This window comes from Saccoglossus kowalevskii, chromosome 13, assembly GCF_978046115.1.
Source record: "Saccoglossus kowalevskii chromosome 13, keSacKowa6.1, whole genome shotgun sequence".
Classification (NCBI taxonomy): Eukaryota; Metazoa; Hemichordata; class Enteropneusta; family Harrimaniidae; genus Saccoglossus; species Saccoglossus kowalevskii.
In genome coordinates this window covers 33,962,776-33,975,198 of record NC_140653.1, presented here as the reverse complement: position 1 = coordinate 33,975,198, position 12,423 = coordinate 33,962,776, and the positions used below count along the sequence as shown (strand labels likewise).

Sequence of the window (12,423 nt, the reverse complement as noted above, 5' to 3'; positions counted from 1 at the left end):
ACAACCATCTTATAGACAATACAGTTACTGTAATACCTCCATTTGACTGATCACTTCTTGCAATACAACCATCTGATAGACAATACAGTTACTGTAATCCCTTCATTTGACTGACCACCTCTTGTAATACAACCATCTGATAGACAATACAGTTACTGTAATACCTCCATTTGACTGACCACCTCTTGTAATGTAACCATCTTATAGACAATACAGTTACTGTAATCCCTCCATTTGACTGATCACTTCTTGTAATACAACCATCTGATAGACAATACAGTTACTGTAATCCCTTCATTTGACTGACCACATCTTGTAACGTAATCATCTTGATAGACAATACAGTTACTGTAATCCCTTCATTTGACTGACCACCTCTTGTAATGTAACCATCTTATAGACAATACAGTTACTGTAATCCCTCCATTTGACTGATCACTTCTTGTAATACAACCATCTGATAGACAATACAGTTACTGTAATCCCTTCATTTGACTGACCACATCTTGTAACGTAATCATCTTGATAGACAATACAGTTACTGTAATCCCTCCATTTGACTGATCACTTCTTGTAATACAACCATCTGATAGACAATACAGTTACTGTAATACCTCCATTTGACTGATCACTTCTTGCAATACAACCATCTGATAGACAATACAGTTACTGTAATCCCTTCATTTGACTGACCACCTCTTGTAATACAACCATCTGATAGACAATACAGTTACTGTAATACCTCCATTTGACTGATCACTTCTTGTAATACAACCATCTGATAGACAATACAGTTACTGTAATACGATCATTTGACTGACCACCTCTTGTAATGTAACCATCTTATAGACAATACAGTTACTGTAATCCCTCCATTTGACTGATACAACCATCTGATAGACAATACAGTTACCGTAATCCCTTCATTTGACTGACCACCTCTTGTAATGTAACCATCTTATAGACAATACAGTTACTGTCATCCCTCCATTTGACTGATCACTTCTTGTAATACAACCATCTGATAGACAATACAGTTACTGTAATCCCTCCATTTGACTGACCATCTCTTGTAATACAACCATCTGATAGACAATACAGTTACTGTAATACCTCCATTTGACTGACCATCTCTTGTAATACAACCATCTGATAGACAATACAGTTACTGTAATACCTCCATTTGACTGACCACCTCTTGTAATAGAATCATCTGATAGACAATACAGTTACTGTAATCCCTGTATTTGACTGATCACTTCTTGTAATACAATCATCTGAAAGACAATACAGTTACTGTAATCCCTCCATTGGACTGACCATCTCTTGTAATGTACCTCATTTTCTCCAAATCACAAAAGTAACAACTTTTTGCTGACAAAAATGTTTTTCAGTTATTCAGAAAAAGGTCTGATGTTGATTCACATTTAAATACAACTAATACGAACACTAAATTAGTTACAAAATGTGCCAATTTGTCATGAAGTGCAGCATCAAGTTAATGTGGAAATAATATACATTCCATTATGGTTGCATAGAAATATTGTGCACAGAAAATCTGGTTATGCGGATATTCAGTTTTTAGTTCAATGTGTATTCTAATCACATATAGATCAAATTTAAATTTGTGTAATCATAGTAATATTCATAGCAAACATTTGAAAAGTAAAAAAGAAATAAAGCAGCATAAATATGGAATGTTACCTAGCAACTGCATCTCAGTGCTTAGAATCTTAGGATGACAACAGAATGAAAATATAGCAATATGAACATAATAATTACATTTTTAAAGTTTTATTTCTTTATTAATTGTTACATACATAAATGAAAATGTATTTTGTAGACATGATTGTACATTTGTTAAATAGAATATCTTGAATATTTTTTTTTTTAAATAGTCTTATATATACACAAATAATCTTCTACAGGGTTAACATTTCTGAATGTTATTTTTCTGGTCTGTAGTATATGTACAAGATGAATCTTTATCAAATCTTTTCTTCCAAATGTACTTTTTTAACTCAATAAAGACTGGTTTTCTTACTGCAACAGTTGTTGTTTGACATGGTATATAGTCTTCACTTCTGTGCATACTGGACTTGTCAAGCCATAATGTACACCCTTCACCAAGTCTCAGTCATAACACGTTATGTATAATTAGGTCACACAAACTTGGCCATAATGTACACCCTTCACCAAGTCTCAGTCATAACACGTTATGTATAATTAGGTCACACAAACTTGGTCATAATGTACACCCTTCACCAAATCTCAGTCATAACACGTTATGTATAATTAGGTCACACAAACTTGGTCATAATGTACACCCTTCACCAAGTCTCAGTCATAACTCGTTATGTATAATTAGGTCACACAAACTTGGTCATAATGTACACCCTTCACCAAATCTCAGTCATAACACGTTATGTATAATTAGGTCACACAAACTTGGCCATAATGTACACAATTCACCAAGTCTCAGTCATAACACGTTATGTATAATTAGGTCACACAAACTTGGTCATAATGTACACCCTTCACCAAATCTCAGTCATAACACGTTATGTATAATTAGGTCACACAAACTTGGTCATAATGTACACCCTTCACCAAGTCTCAGTCATAACTCGTTATGTATAATTAGGTCACACAAACTTGGTCATAATGTACACCCTTCACCAAATCTCAGTCATAACACGGTATGTATAATTAGGTCACACAAACTTGGCCATAATGTACACCCTTCACCAAGTCTCAGTCATAACACGTTATGTATAATTAGGTCACACAAACTTGGTCATAATGTACACCCTTCACCAAATCTCAGTCATAACACGTTATGTATAATTAGGTCACACAAACTTGGTCATAATGTACACCCTTCACCAAGTCTCAGTCATAACTCGTTATGTATAATTAGGTCACACAAACTTGGTCATAATGTACACCCTTCACCAAATCTCAGTCATAACACGTTATGTATAATTAGGTCACACAAACTTGGCCATAATGTACACCCTTCACCAAGTCTCAGCAATAACTCGTTATGTATAATTAGGTCACACAAACTTGGCCATAATGTACACCCTTCACCAAGTCTCAGCAATAACTCGTTATGTACCGGTATAATTAGGTCACACAAACTTGGCCATAATGTATACTCTTCTTCAAGTCTCAGCAATAACTCGTTACGTATAATTAGGTCACACAAACTTGGCCATAATGTACACCCTTCACCAAGTTTCAGCAATAACTCGTTATGTATAATTAGGTCACACAAACTTGGCCATAATGTACACCCTTCACCAAGTTTCAGCAATAACTCGTTATGTATAATTAGGTCACACAAACTTGGTCATAATGTGAAATGTACACCCTTCACCAAGTCTCAGTCATAACTCGTTATGTATAATTAGGTCACACAAACTTGGTCATAATGTGAAATGTACACCCTTCACCAAGTCTCAGCAATAACTCGTTATGTATAATTAGGTCACACAAACTTGGTCATAATGTGAAATGTACACCCTTCACCAAGTCTCAGCAATAACTCGATATGTATAATTAGGTCACACAAACTTGGTCATAATGTGAAATGTACACCCTTCACCAAGTCTCAGTCATAACTCGTTATGTATAATTAGGTCACACAAACTTGGTCATAATGTGAAATGTACACCCTTCACCAAGTCTCAGCAATAACTCGTTATGTATAATTAGGTCACACAAACTTGGTCATAATGTGAAATGTACACCCTTCACCAAGTCTCAGTCATAACTCGTTATGTATAATTAGGTCACACAAACTTGGCCATAATGTGAAATGTACACCTTTCACCAAGTCTCAGTCATAACATGTTATGTATAACCATTAAAACTGTGTGGGGGGGGGGGGACATCAGCATTAAATAAATCAATAGAAAATGAACTGATAGATATTTCTGATAAAAATGGATAAATAATAGATGTATTTCACGTTTTCTAGAAATTGCCATCACATCTTGTTAGGTACAACCTGATTAAGTAGACATTGGATGATCATCTTCAAACCTTTCGCTAACTGTTTTGCAGTGTAGGGTTTCCCCAGCGGTGGAACATGTACAAAGGCTGCACATGAACAGTCTTGGCTGAGTGATAAATAATAAGAAAAGTCACACAGGTATCTACAGAGAAGGGAAACATTGAGTTATTAGTAAAAAAAATATAAACTCTTGAAACGCATTTCACAGAATTCTATTACAATATTCTCATGTCGTCTTAAATTAATTTTGTTTACAGGATAGACTTGATCCAATGTTATGAAAACAAGGACCACAATGAAACCTCAATCAAATTTGTGATTGGCCGAGGAGCACCAATATATCCATACATGTGTGACTATGATTTTTTACTCATAGCCCCCATCACCCCCCCCCCCCCCCATGTTAGAATGTATATGTTTTCATTCTTGTGTATCTTGGCCATGATTCATGTCACAAATTACTTATTGACATTTACCTGCCAGCATCTTTTGATGTCACTACTTGTATGCCACAGTTGGTTTGGTTGATGTGTTCACAGACGGCACCCATGTCTAGCCGGCTGATAATACAGTCAGGTCCACCATCTATGCAACACTAAATGATAAAGAATGTTTTGTTGAAAAAATGCAATACTGGAATATTTTAGGGATAGCTGATTAAGATAAAATTAAATGAGGTACACTAAATATGAATTTGGTATACATTTCACATTCTTTATGATTTTCATAACACAATAAAACACTCACCCCTGTATCGGGCGTTTTCATTTTGATATCCCGTTGTACATATCCTGTGTTGTGAGCGAGTTCTTCTAACGTAATGGCTTCTGCTATCCCTGACACGCCTACATGTATCAACAACTGCAGATGATAAAATCATCAAAGTAAGTGTAATATACTAAATATCTCATGATTCTCTGCTCAACATATTGATATATCATTAATCAATTTAAAATAATATTTGAAGTTGTCTAAAATGCACCACTTTTAAGGAATTCAAAATGTAGGTACACTTTCATGTTTAAGTTTTACATATTTTGTATTTACTTTATTAGAAACAGGTATAAATTAAAATTTGTATTTATTATATGTTGGATTATCAATATTTTAATCACAGATACAACTCTGTCATTTACATTGATGCCAAAAGAGCAAATACAATACTGCAGCTAGAACCAAGAAAAAACTTAAAGGAATGAACATCAATATTCTGTTATACTCAGGGTGAACAGACAGGCATTTTCACTGCCTTGCAACCATCACAATGAAAATAAAGGCCAAAAACTTTCAGAAAACGGTACTTTGGGATGGTTGTTGAGACTCCTTTGAACAGTGCAACAAGATTACCCATGCATGTCCAACATATATAAATTTGGTTGTCCAGGATTACTTCAAAGTTGATTTTGTGCTGTTTGATTGAATTTAACTATTTTCACCAGCTCTTCGATCGGCATTCCATACCAGCTTGCACAGAACCCATAGACATAAACGGTACAGTAGTGTGCGTCTTGTAATGTAGCTCTGCCCTGAGGATAGTCACATGTATCAACATACCAAGTCATGTGACACTACACAAAGCATTATTATATATAATTTGATGTTAAATCACATATGCTTACTATTGGTTGATGTTGTTTCCATAGAGACGGGACAATTTCTTGAATGTCTTCATAGATCACCGGCATTTCTTCGGTTACTAAGGAGACATCATCACCAAGATTAAGCTTTTTGAGTTCTTGTACCGCCACTGAACTTGCATTAACTTTGTGTTCACCAAATGGTCCAAAACCTAAAATATAACTTGCATTAACTTTGTGTTCACCAAATGGTCCAAAACCTAAAATATAACTTGCATTAACTTTGTGTTCACCAAATGGTCCAAAACCTAAAATATAACTTGCATTAACTTTGTGTTCACCAAATGGTCCAAAACCTAAAATATAACTTGCATTAACTTTGTGTTCACCAAATGGTCCAAAACCTAAAATATAACTTGCATTAACTTTGTGTTCACCAAATGGTCCAAAACCTAAAATATAACTTGCATTAACTTTGTGTTCACCAAATGGTCCAAAACCTAAAATATAACTTGCATTAACTTTGTGTTCACCAAATGGTCCAAAACCTAAAATATAACTTGCATTAACTTTGTGTTCACCAAATGGTCCAAAACCTAAAATATAACTTGCATTAACTTTGTGTTCACCAAATGGTCCAAAACCTAAAATATAACTTGCATTAACTTTGTGTTCACCAAATGGTCCAAAACCTAAAATATAACTTAATTCATAATATATCAAGGGCATATAAGCTAAGGTTATACAACTTAGATATCCATGTGTGGTATTATATGTAATTGAAGATGATCTCATTTCACAGGATTTAACAGAATGGAAAGGTCATTGTCCTAAAAAAAAAAAAAGACAACAAATAGGATATAATAATAATATGTTGATTCTTTACTATTTAGCTGTATTGCTGGATTTGCTAGCTAGTTAACGTGTAGACCACTGTCACCATGGTAGTCGGTCAACTTCTATTTCCACGGAAACCTATGCCTATGTCGCCAAGTTGTCAAAATCAAATTTGACGCCTGAATTGTCTCGTTATTTAGCAGGTTACTAGGCATTTCACTACACTGTTTTCCGAAATCTGCCTCAGTGAACATAGGTTGGTACGGAATCTATTTTTTTATAAAAACTCTCTCTCAAAAAAAAAAATAGACAATAAAATAAAAAACAAACAAAAAACTATCGAAAAATGTATATCGTACGTACAACACACAAATATGGCTTCCTCTCAAATTTTTACATTTGATGGCACACTTTAACTTCGGCGAGAGTTGGAAATCCGGAAACAGTCGACTGTTTCAGGATAGGTGGGCATGGTTACAGCACGAGAAATATCTCAAATTTACTTAGATACGAGTAATCATTTTCAACAACAAAATTCAGTAACTGTCCTTTTCAGTGGGACACTGATCTAAAATGGGAAACGTGTGGGTGGGCATTTCACAGGCACTTTACTGTAAAATCTGTATTAGAAACCACGGCTTCTATTAAAATGGTACAATGCAACAGAGGGGATGCGGCTTCTAATAGAGCATCTACACATATGAGAAATGATGAATTTTTGGTTCTCAATTATTCAAAAAAAATGAGTGCAACTTCTATTAGGGATGCGGCTTCTAATACAGATTTTACGGTAATATTAATGAGCATTTCAATGCCATCACAAATTGGTATAATTTACATATCACAGGATGGGTGGAGAAATATAGGTCAGTTATGCCTTCAGATTTGCTAAATATATAATTGAACTTATCGTCTTTCATGTTGTCTATCTGAACCACATCGCTATTTATGTAGGCATTTTCTATATTTGTTCTTTCATAAGACCCAACATTGGATACTATGGTCCTTGAATGTTAACTGAAATTCATGTAAAGTTTGTAGTCCAGGAAGAAAGTCACAATTTAGAAAATTAGGGACGTTGCACTACTGATTGGTACACTATCACACTATCACACTATCGTGATCAGCAGCGAATGCATCAACAACACCTTCAATGCTGTTATGCAATGCAATCATAAAAAAAATCTCACAAAAAATTTCTATTTCATCACAGTTTCTAATAAACTATCAAGACAAATGATTGTTTATATAAATCTAACTCCAATTTTGACCTTAACACTGATTGGTGGAATATTAATGAAGCTGTTAATCATTGCATCATGCACAGAACCCCATACCGTTGACAATTAGCACTGGTTTCGAGGGAGAGTGTTTACAAGGGTCACAAGTCTTGTCTGTTTTGTAGTCTACCCGCCTTTCACTGTTACCCGGCATTCACCATTTATAAACTCACACAACATTTTATTTCATTGAAAAAAACAAACAAGAGACAGTATGTCTACTGTATTACATATAACAATCAGTAGATTAATATAACTGGATTTACCTATAATTGACCTATCACATCAGTGGTATGTTCTTATCTTATGAATCCTTCACAAACAATACAAGATACATTGGTTAATAATATATATAATTATGCAGAATTACTTATTGCAGTTCAAAGTTGTCACTTACAACCATCAATTTCATTTCATTTCTTTATTACATGTTGAGTTATACACATGTTAATATACTACACACACATGCACAGTCACCATAACAACCATGCTATATAACATATTCCTTTAAAAAATAAACTTTTCATTTTTCTATCATTTAAATGAGATCAAGCAACAATGGAACAAGAATTGTGGATTATTTTTGTAACCACAGTCAAGCTGTAAAATCAAACCAATTGAGAACTGATTAGGTTGTGCCAAAATCAACTCTTTCAAAACCAAGATAGCCAGCTGTGTTGTCGATTTTCATATAGCGTCCAAGCATTTCAAAACCAAGATAGCCAGCTGTGTTGCCGATTTTCATATAGCGTCCAAGCATTTCAAGTGTGCCAACATACATGTTTGGCATTTCTAAAAACTTTAAAATTTAAAACTTACAGTAATATTTTCAATAAATTGATATATCTGTCACATTTGAAATGTTTTAGTTGCCATTACCATGCTCCTCACATGCAGTCTATTTATTACCTACTAGTATTCAAATACGTTTCTCACCAATATTACCATCTCTGCCACTGCACTACATACTGACAATGTCAACAAACTCCTATTGTCTATTTTATTTACAAATACATAACATTGCATCACATTAGGCAAATATGAAATGGAATGAATTGAGCCCCCCCCCCCCCCACACACACCCCCACACACCTCAAATTCAGTCAGTAAACACACGTGTGCATTTTGTAAATCATGGTGCGGGCAGGTTGGGTTTGGTGATTGCTAGTAATTTTACGAATTTATGTAAAATAGATATGAAGGTTCAATGGCTGTGGGCTCGTAGACGTACTTTAACACTTTTCTCTACTAATCAGAATCACGCTGAAATTATGATACTAGTACATCATACAGAAAGCGTAATGCATCTTTTCTCAGACTTGACCTCCAATTATAATATCTCCCTGCTGCATTTAGGCGCAGGCTGTACTGAAACGCGGAATGAAGGTATCCAATAATACCAATGACATGCTACCTACCTGTGACAACAACTGTCTTAGTATGTGACATCTTACTGCTTAAAATTTCGCAATCTCGAGAGGCCGATTAAATGAAGTGGTGTGTTTTTGCTCCTGACGTGTTTCTGGTTTTCTGTGTCAGCTTCCGCAAGTGAGAACATGTGGGTCAGAGGTTATCAGTTATCACGTGATAATAACATCACGTGTACCACTGGAAGGAGACAATGCGTTTCTGGTAATGTTCAGCATACCCCAATCACCCGGCGTAAATGTGATGCGTATTTTTCAACGCTGCATACCCACACGTACATCCTCGTCAGCTACCAGGTGACCATGTTTTTCATTGCGGCGGCTGCTAACTGCGCTTTTCTAAGCCCTCGACGACCCTTGCGCCATAACTGTTTTTTTTTTCTTTCCGTATTAAATTACGTTCCCGAAGTGTCTAATGGTAAATTTATAAAAATTAAATTCCAATTTATAAAGCTAAATTATAAATGTCTAAATTTATTTCTAAATTTATATGTCCTAGGTTCTAATTTAGAAAGTGAAAGTAGAAAAGTAATAGTTTGCCAGTCAGACGATCTAAATGATAAACTAATTTAAAAGGGGCTTAGACATATTACGAAACGACCCCAAAACGAGTCAAACCGCGACCAAAAAACGAACCAAACGCCCAAAAAACGAGCCAAAACGACCACAACAAATCGTCAAACAAAGACTGTCAATTACCGCGGTATTATTGCGACAGCACTTTATCATCTGAGGGCGCTGTTATAATCTGGATTGCCGCTGTCCCGAAACCAAACATACTCGAGTTATTAAATTACACTTACAGAAAGCCTACAAAATAAGAAAAGAACAGGTGAAAATCAATTAATGTATTGTTGTGCTATATTTTCAGTGTGATTTCGTTGTTGTTTATTTGAAATCTATTGTTGTATTGTATGTGTAGTTTAATTGTAGTTTATTTTAACTTGAAAAAGCTTTGATACAACAATTACCAAAACTGAAATGTCAGATTTCATTAAGAATGTAATAAAGCATTATTCTATTCTATTCTATTCTATTCTATTCTATTCTATTCTATTCTATTCTATTCTATTCTATTCTATTCTATTCTATTCTATTCTATTCTATATTATATCAAATCTAAATAAACAATAATTAATAATAAACACATACATAATTGATGAACAATAATAGTAAATAATGATAAACAAGAAAATAAATAAATATTTACTAGAAATAAATATTATTATAAAAAAACAAAATAATTTATAAATAATAAATAAATATCAACAACAAACATACAATGTTTGACAACTAAATTGGTACTAGTCAATAAATTTATTCATTTGTTGGTTTATACCGCAGTAAGACAAATTGTTGGTCTTAATTTGAATAAATTTTATTTTTACTGATTTGCATGTTAAACAAACCATCTGCCCTCATGATAAATGCGTGTAATTTCGTGAATTTCACATCATGCCCACTTTATAACCAAAAACCTGTCTCGTGATTTTCATTTTAAGTACTCTCACCATGTGACCGGTCTGTCGTCGGTACTTTTGACTTTCGCTATCAAATAAGTTATTTTTAGGAATCCGATTGGGGAATACTATGTGTAGATAATTTCGGGAATTAAACTCGCTTACAAGAGGTACTTTTGGATATACGTGAGTACATCGAATTATGACGTTTCAACATTTAGTAAATATAATTAATAAATCACCATTACTACTAAGTTCCCTATTCAAAATAACTAAAAAGGGGGCTAGGGGAGCACTTCGTTTGCCGTGTCTCCTTCTAGTCCACCCTCTGCCGTTCCGTCTTTTCTTTTTTTCTGCCAAACCGGGCTTTTAATCCGTTGCGCGATTCCTTTGTCATTATCATTCAAATCAGTTGCGCAATTGACGCATAACCAGATTCACGCCCTCCCCCATTATTATATGTGGACGTGAATCACAGTCACTTGGGGCTGAAAATCAATAAATACTAATTAAAAAAAAATCATCCGCTATACGTATATAAATAAACGTATAGCGGATGATTTTTTTTTTTTTTTTAAATTAGTATTTATTGATTTTCAGCCCCCAAGTGACTGTGACGTGAATCGGGTGACAAGGTTTTGAAGAGTTTCCTGAATAGTATGGTTATTTCACAACCAAGAGTATTGTTTAATGTACATAACGTATCACTAAAAAGTACGGAGAATCTAAAGCTCAGTGAATTGCGCCCAACGCATCAGTCAAACTTAAATTTGGTAAAACTTCAAGTTTCCCGTAAATTAAAAAAAGAATATCTTTTGATCCTGGTAAAAACTTTACAAGTAAAATGAAATAAATCTTCAGTTGCTCCTTTGCAACTGATACACTTCCCATTCCTAGTGTAGTTATTCCACTTTAATTTATTTCCCTCTAAATTCAAAGAATTTGACCTTACCTTAAAAAGGAAGAAGATGCCCAAATGACCAGGAGGGTCATTAACATATTCTTCCTCTTGTTGTGTTTTCAGTTCATTTTACCTGTATTGTGTAGTCGAGCATTGTATTGTACGAGCGTGACACTACTGACAATGTCAATGGTACAATGGATATCGACTCTGATTATATTACTTCTAGCAAAATTACTTATTAATTGAGGTAGCGGGACTATTATTTGCATACTTGCTTTCATCTTCTAATTGTGACTAAATGACTACAAATAGACCCGGGAAAGTATATATTTTTAGAATCGCCAGACTTCAAGCTTTTCACAAGTGTATTTTGCATGCCCGTATCTGCAATCTACGACGCGTTACTCGATCAAAGGTGAAAAATTACTTTTTCTGTAAAAAAAATAATTACGCATTTATGCTGGCGATAAGAAGTATTTTTTTCACTTTTCCTAGTTGTTCAATAGTCTGGTAAATTGAATGTGTCTCGTTAGTTTTATTCAAGCGATGCGTTTTAAAAAATAGTGTCCTGAATTTCAATTACTGTTTTAGTCGCATTGCCCCCAACTCAAACCACAACTCGTTGGTAAATAATCGATGAAATAGTTTGTCTGGACACATTCAAGTTCCTCTCATTGTCACCTTAAAGCTGTGAAAATTTGGTGTTAATCCGACGACAATAAGTATACGTTATTTTTTGTTAAAGACCTTGTATTTTGAAAAACATAAACTTCTAGAAAACGTCCATGAAGTAACAGCAAATATTTTCAAGCTTGTTTATCGGCACAATCAATTTGTTTTCCCATCAAGGTCTGTTTTACCATGTGTAGGGACATCCAAATGTGTAAGGCTATTGGAAACCAAAAAAATAAAGGAAT

At 34.4% G+C, this 12,423-nt stretch overlaps 1 protein-coding gene across 2 annotated transcripts; it reads right to left on the bottom strand.

Moving 5' to 3' along the window:
- Nucleotides 1–1,778: 1,778 nt before the first annotated feature.
- On the bottom strand, nucleotides 1,779–9,273 carry LOC100369705 (pyroglutamyl-peptidase 1-like). Of its 2 annotated transcripts, none has more exons than XM_002731333.4 (5): nucleotides 9,134–9,273; nucleotides 5,641–5,810; nucleotides 4,769–4,882; nucleotides 4,498–4,616; nucleotides 1,779–4,163 (listed from the first exon to the last, which is right to left on the bottom strand). In XM_002731333.4, the coding sequence occupies exons 1-5, from the start codon at nucleotides 9,162–9,164 to the stop codon at nucleotides 3,995–3,997; spliced, it is 603 nt and encodes a 200-aa protein (XP_002731379.1). In that variant the 5' UTR covers nucleotides 9,165–9,273; the 3' UTR covers nucleotides 1,779–3,994. The 2 variants fall into 2 exon arrangements, with proteins under 2 accessions (XP_002731379.1, XP_085363381.1); XM_085507255.1 differs by having other exon boundaries at nucleotides 1,779–4,127.
- Nucleotides 9,274–12,423: the final 3,150 nt, after the last annotated feature.

Coding starts and splice junctions, on each gene's coding strand:
- LOC100369705 (XM_002731333.4), bottom strand. CDS start 9,164: ATGTCACATACTAAGACAGTTGTTGTCACAG. Junction 4,883..5,640: donor GGAAACAACATCAACCAATA/GTAAGCATATGT, acceptor TATCATCTGCAG/TTGTTGATACATGTAGGCGT. Junction 4,617..4,768: donor TGAAAACGCCCGATACAGGG/GTGAGTGTTTTA, acceptor TTTATCATTTAG/TGTTGCATAGATGGTGGACC.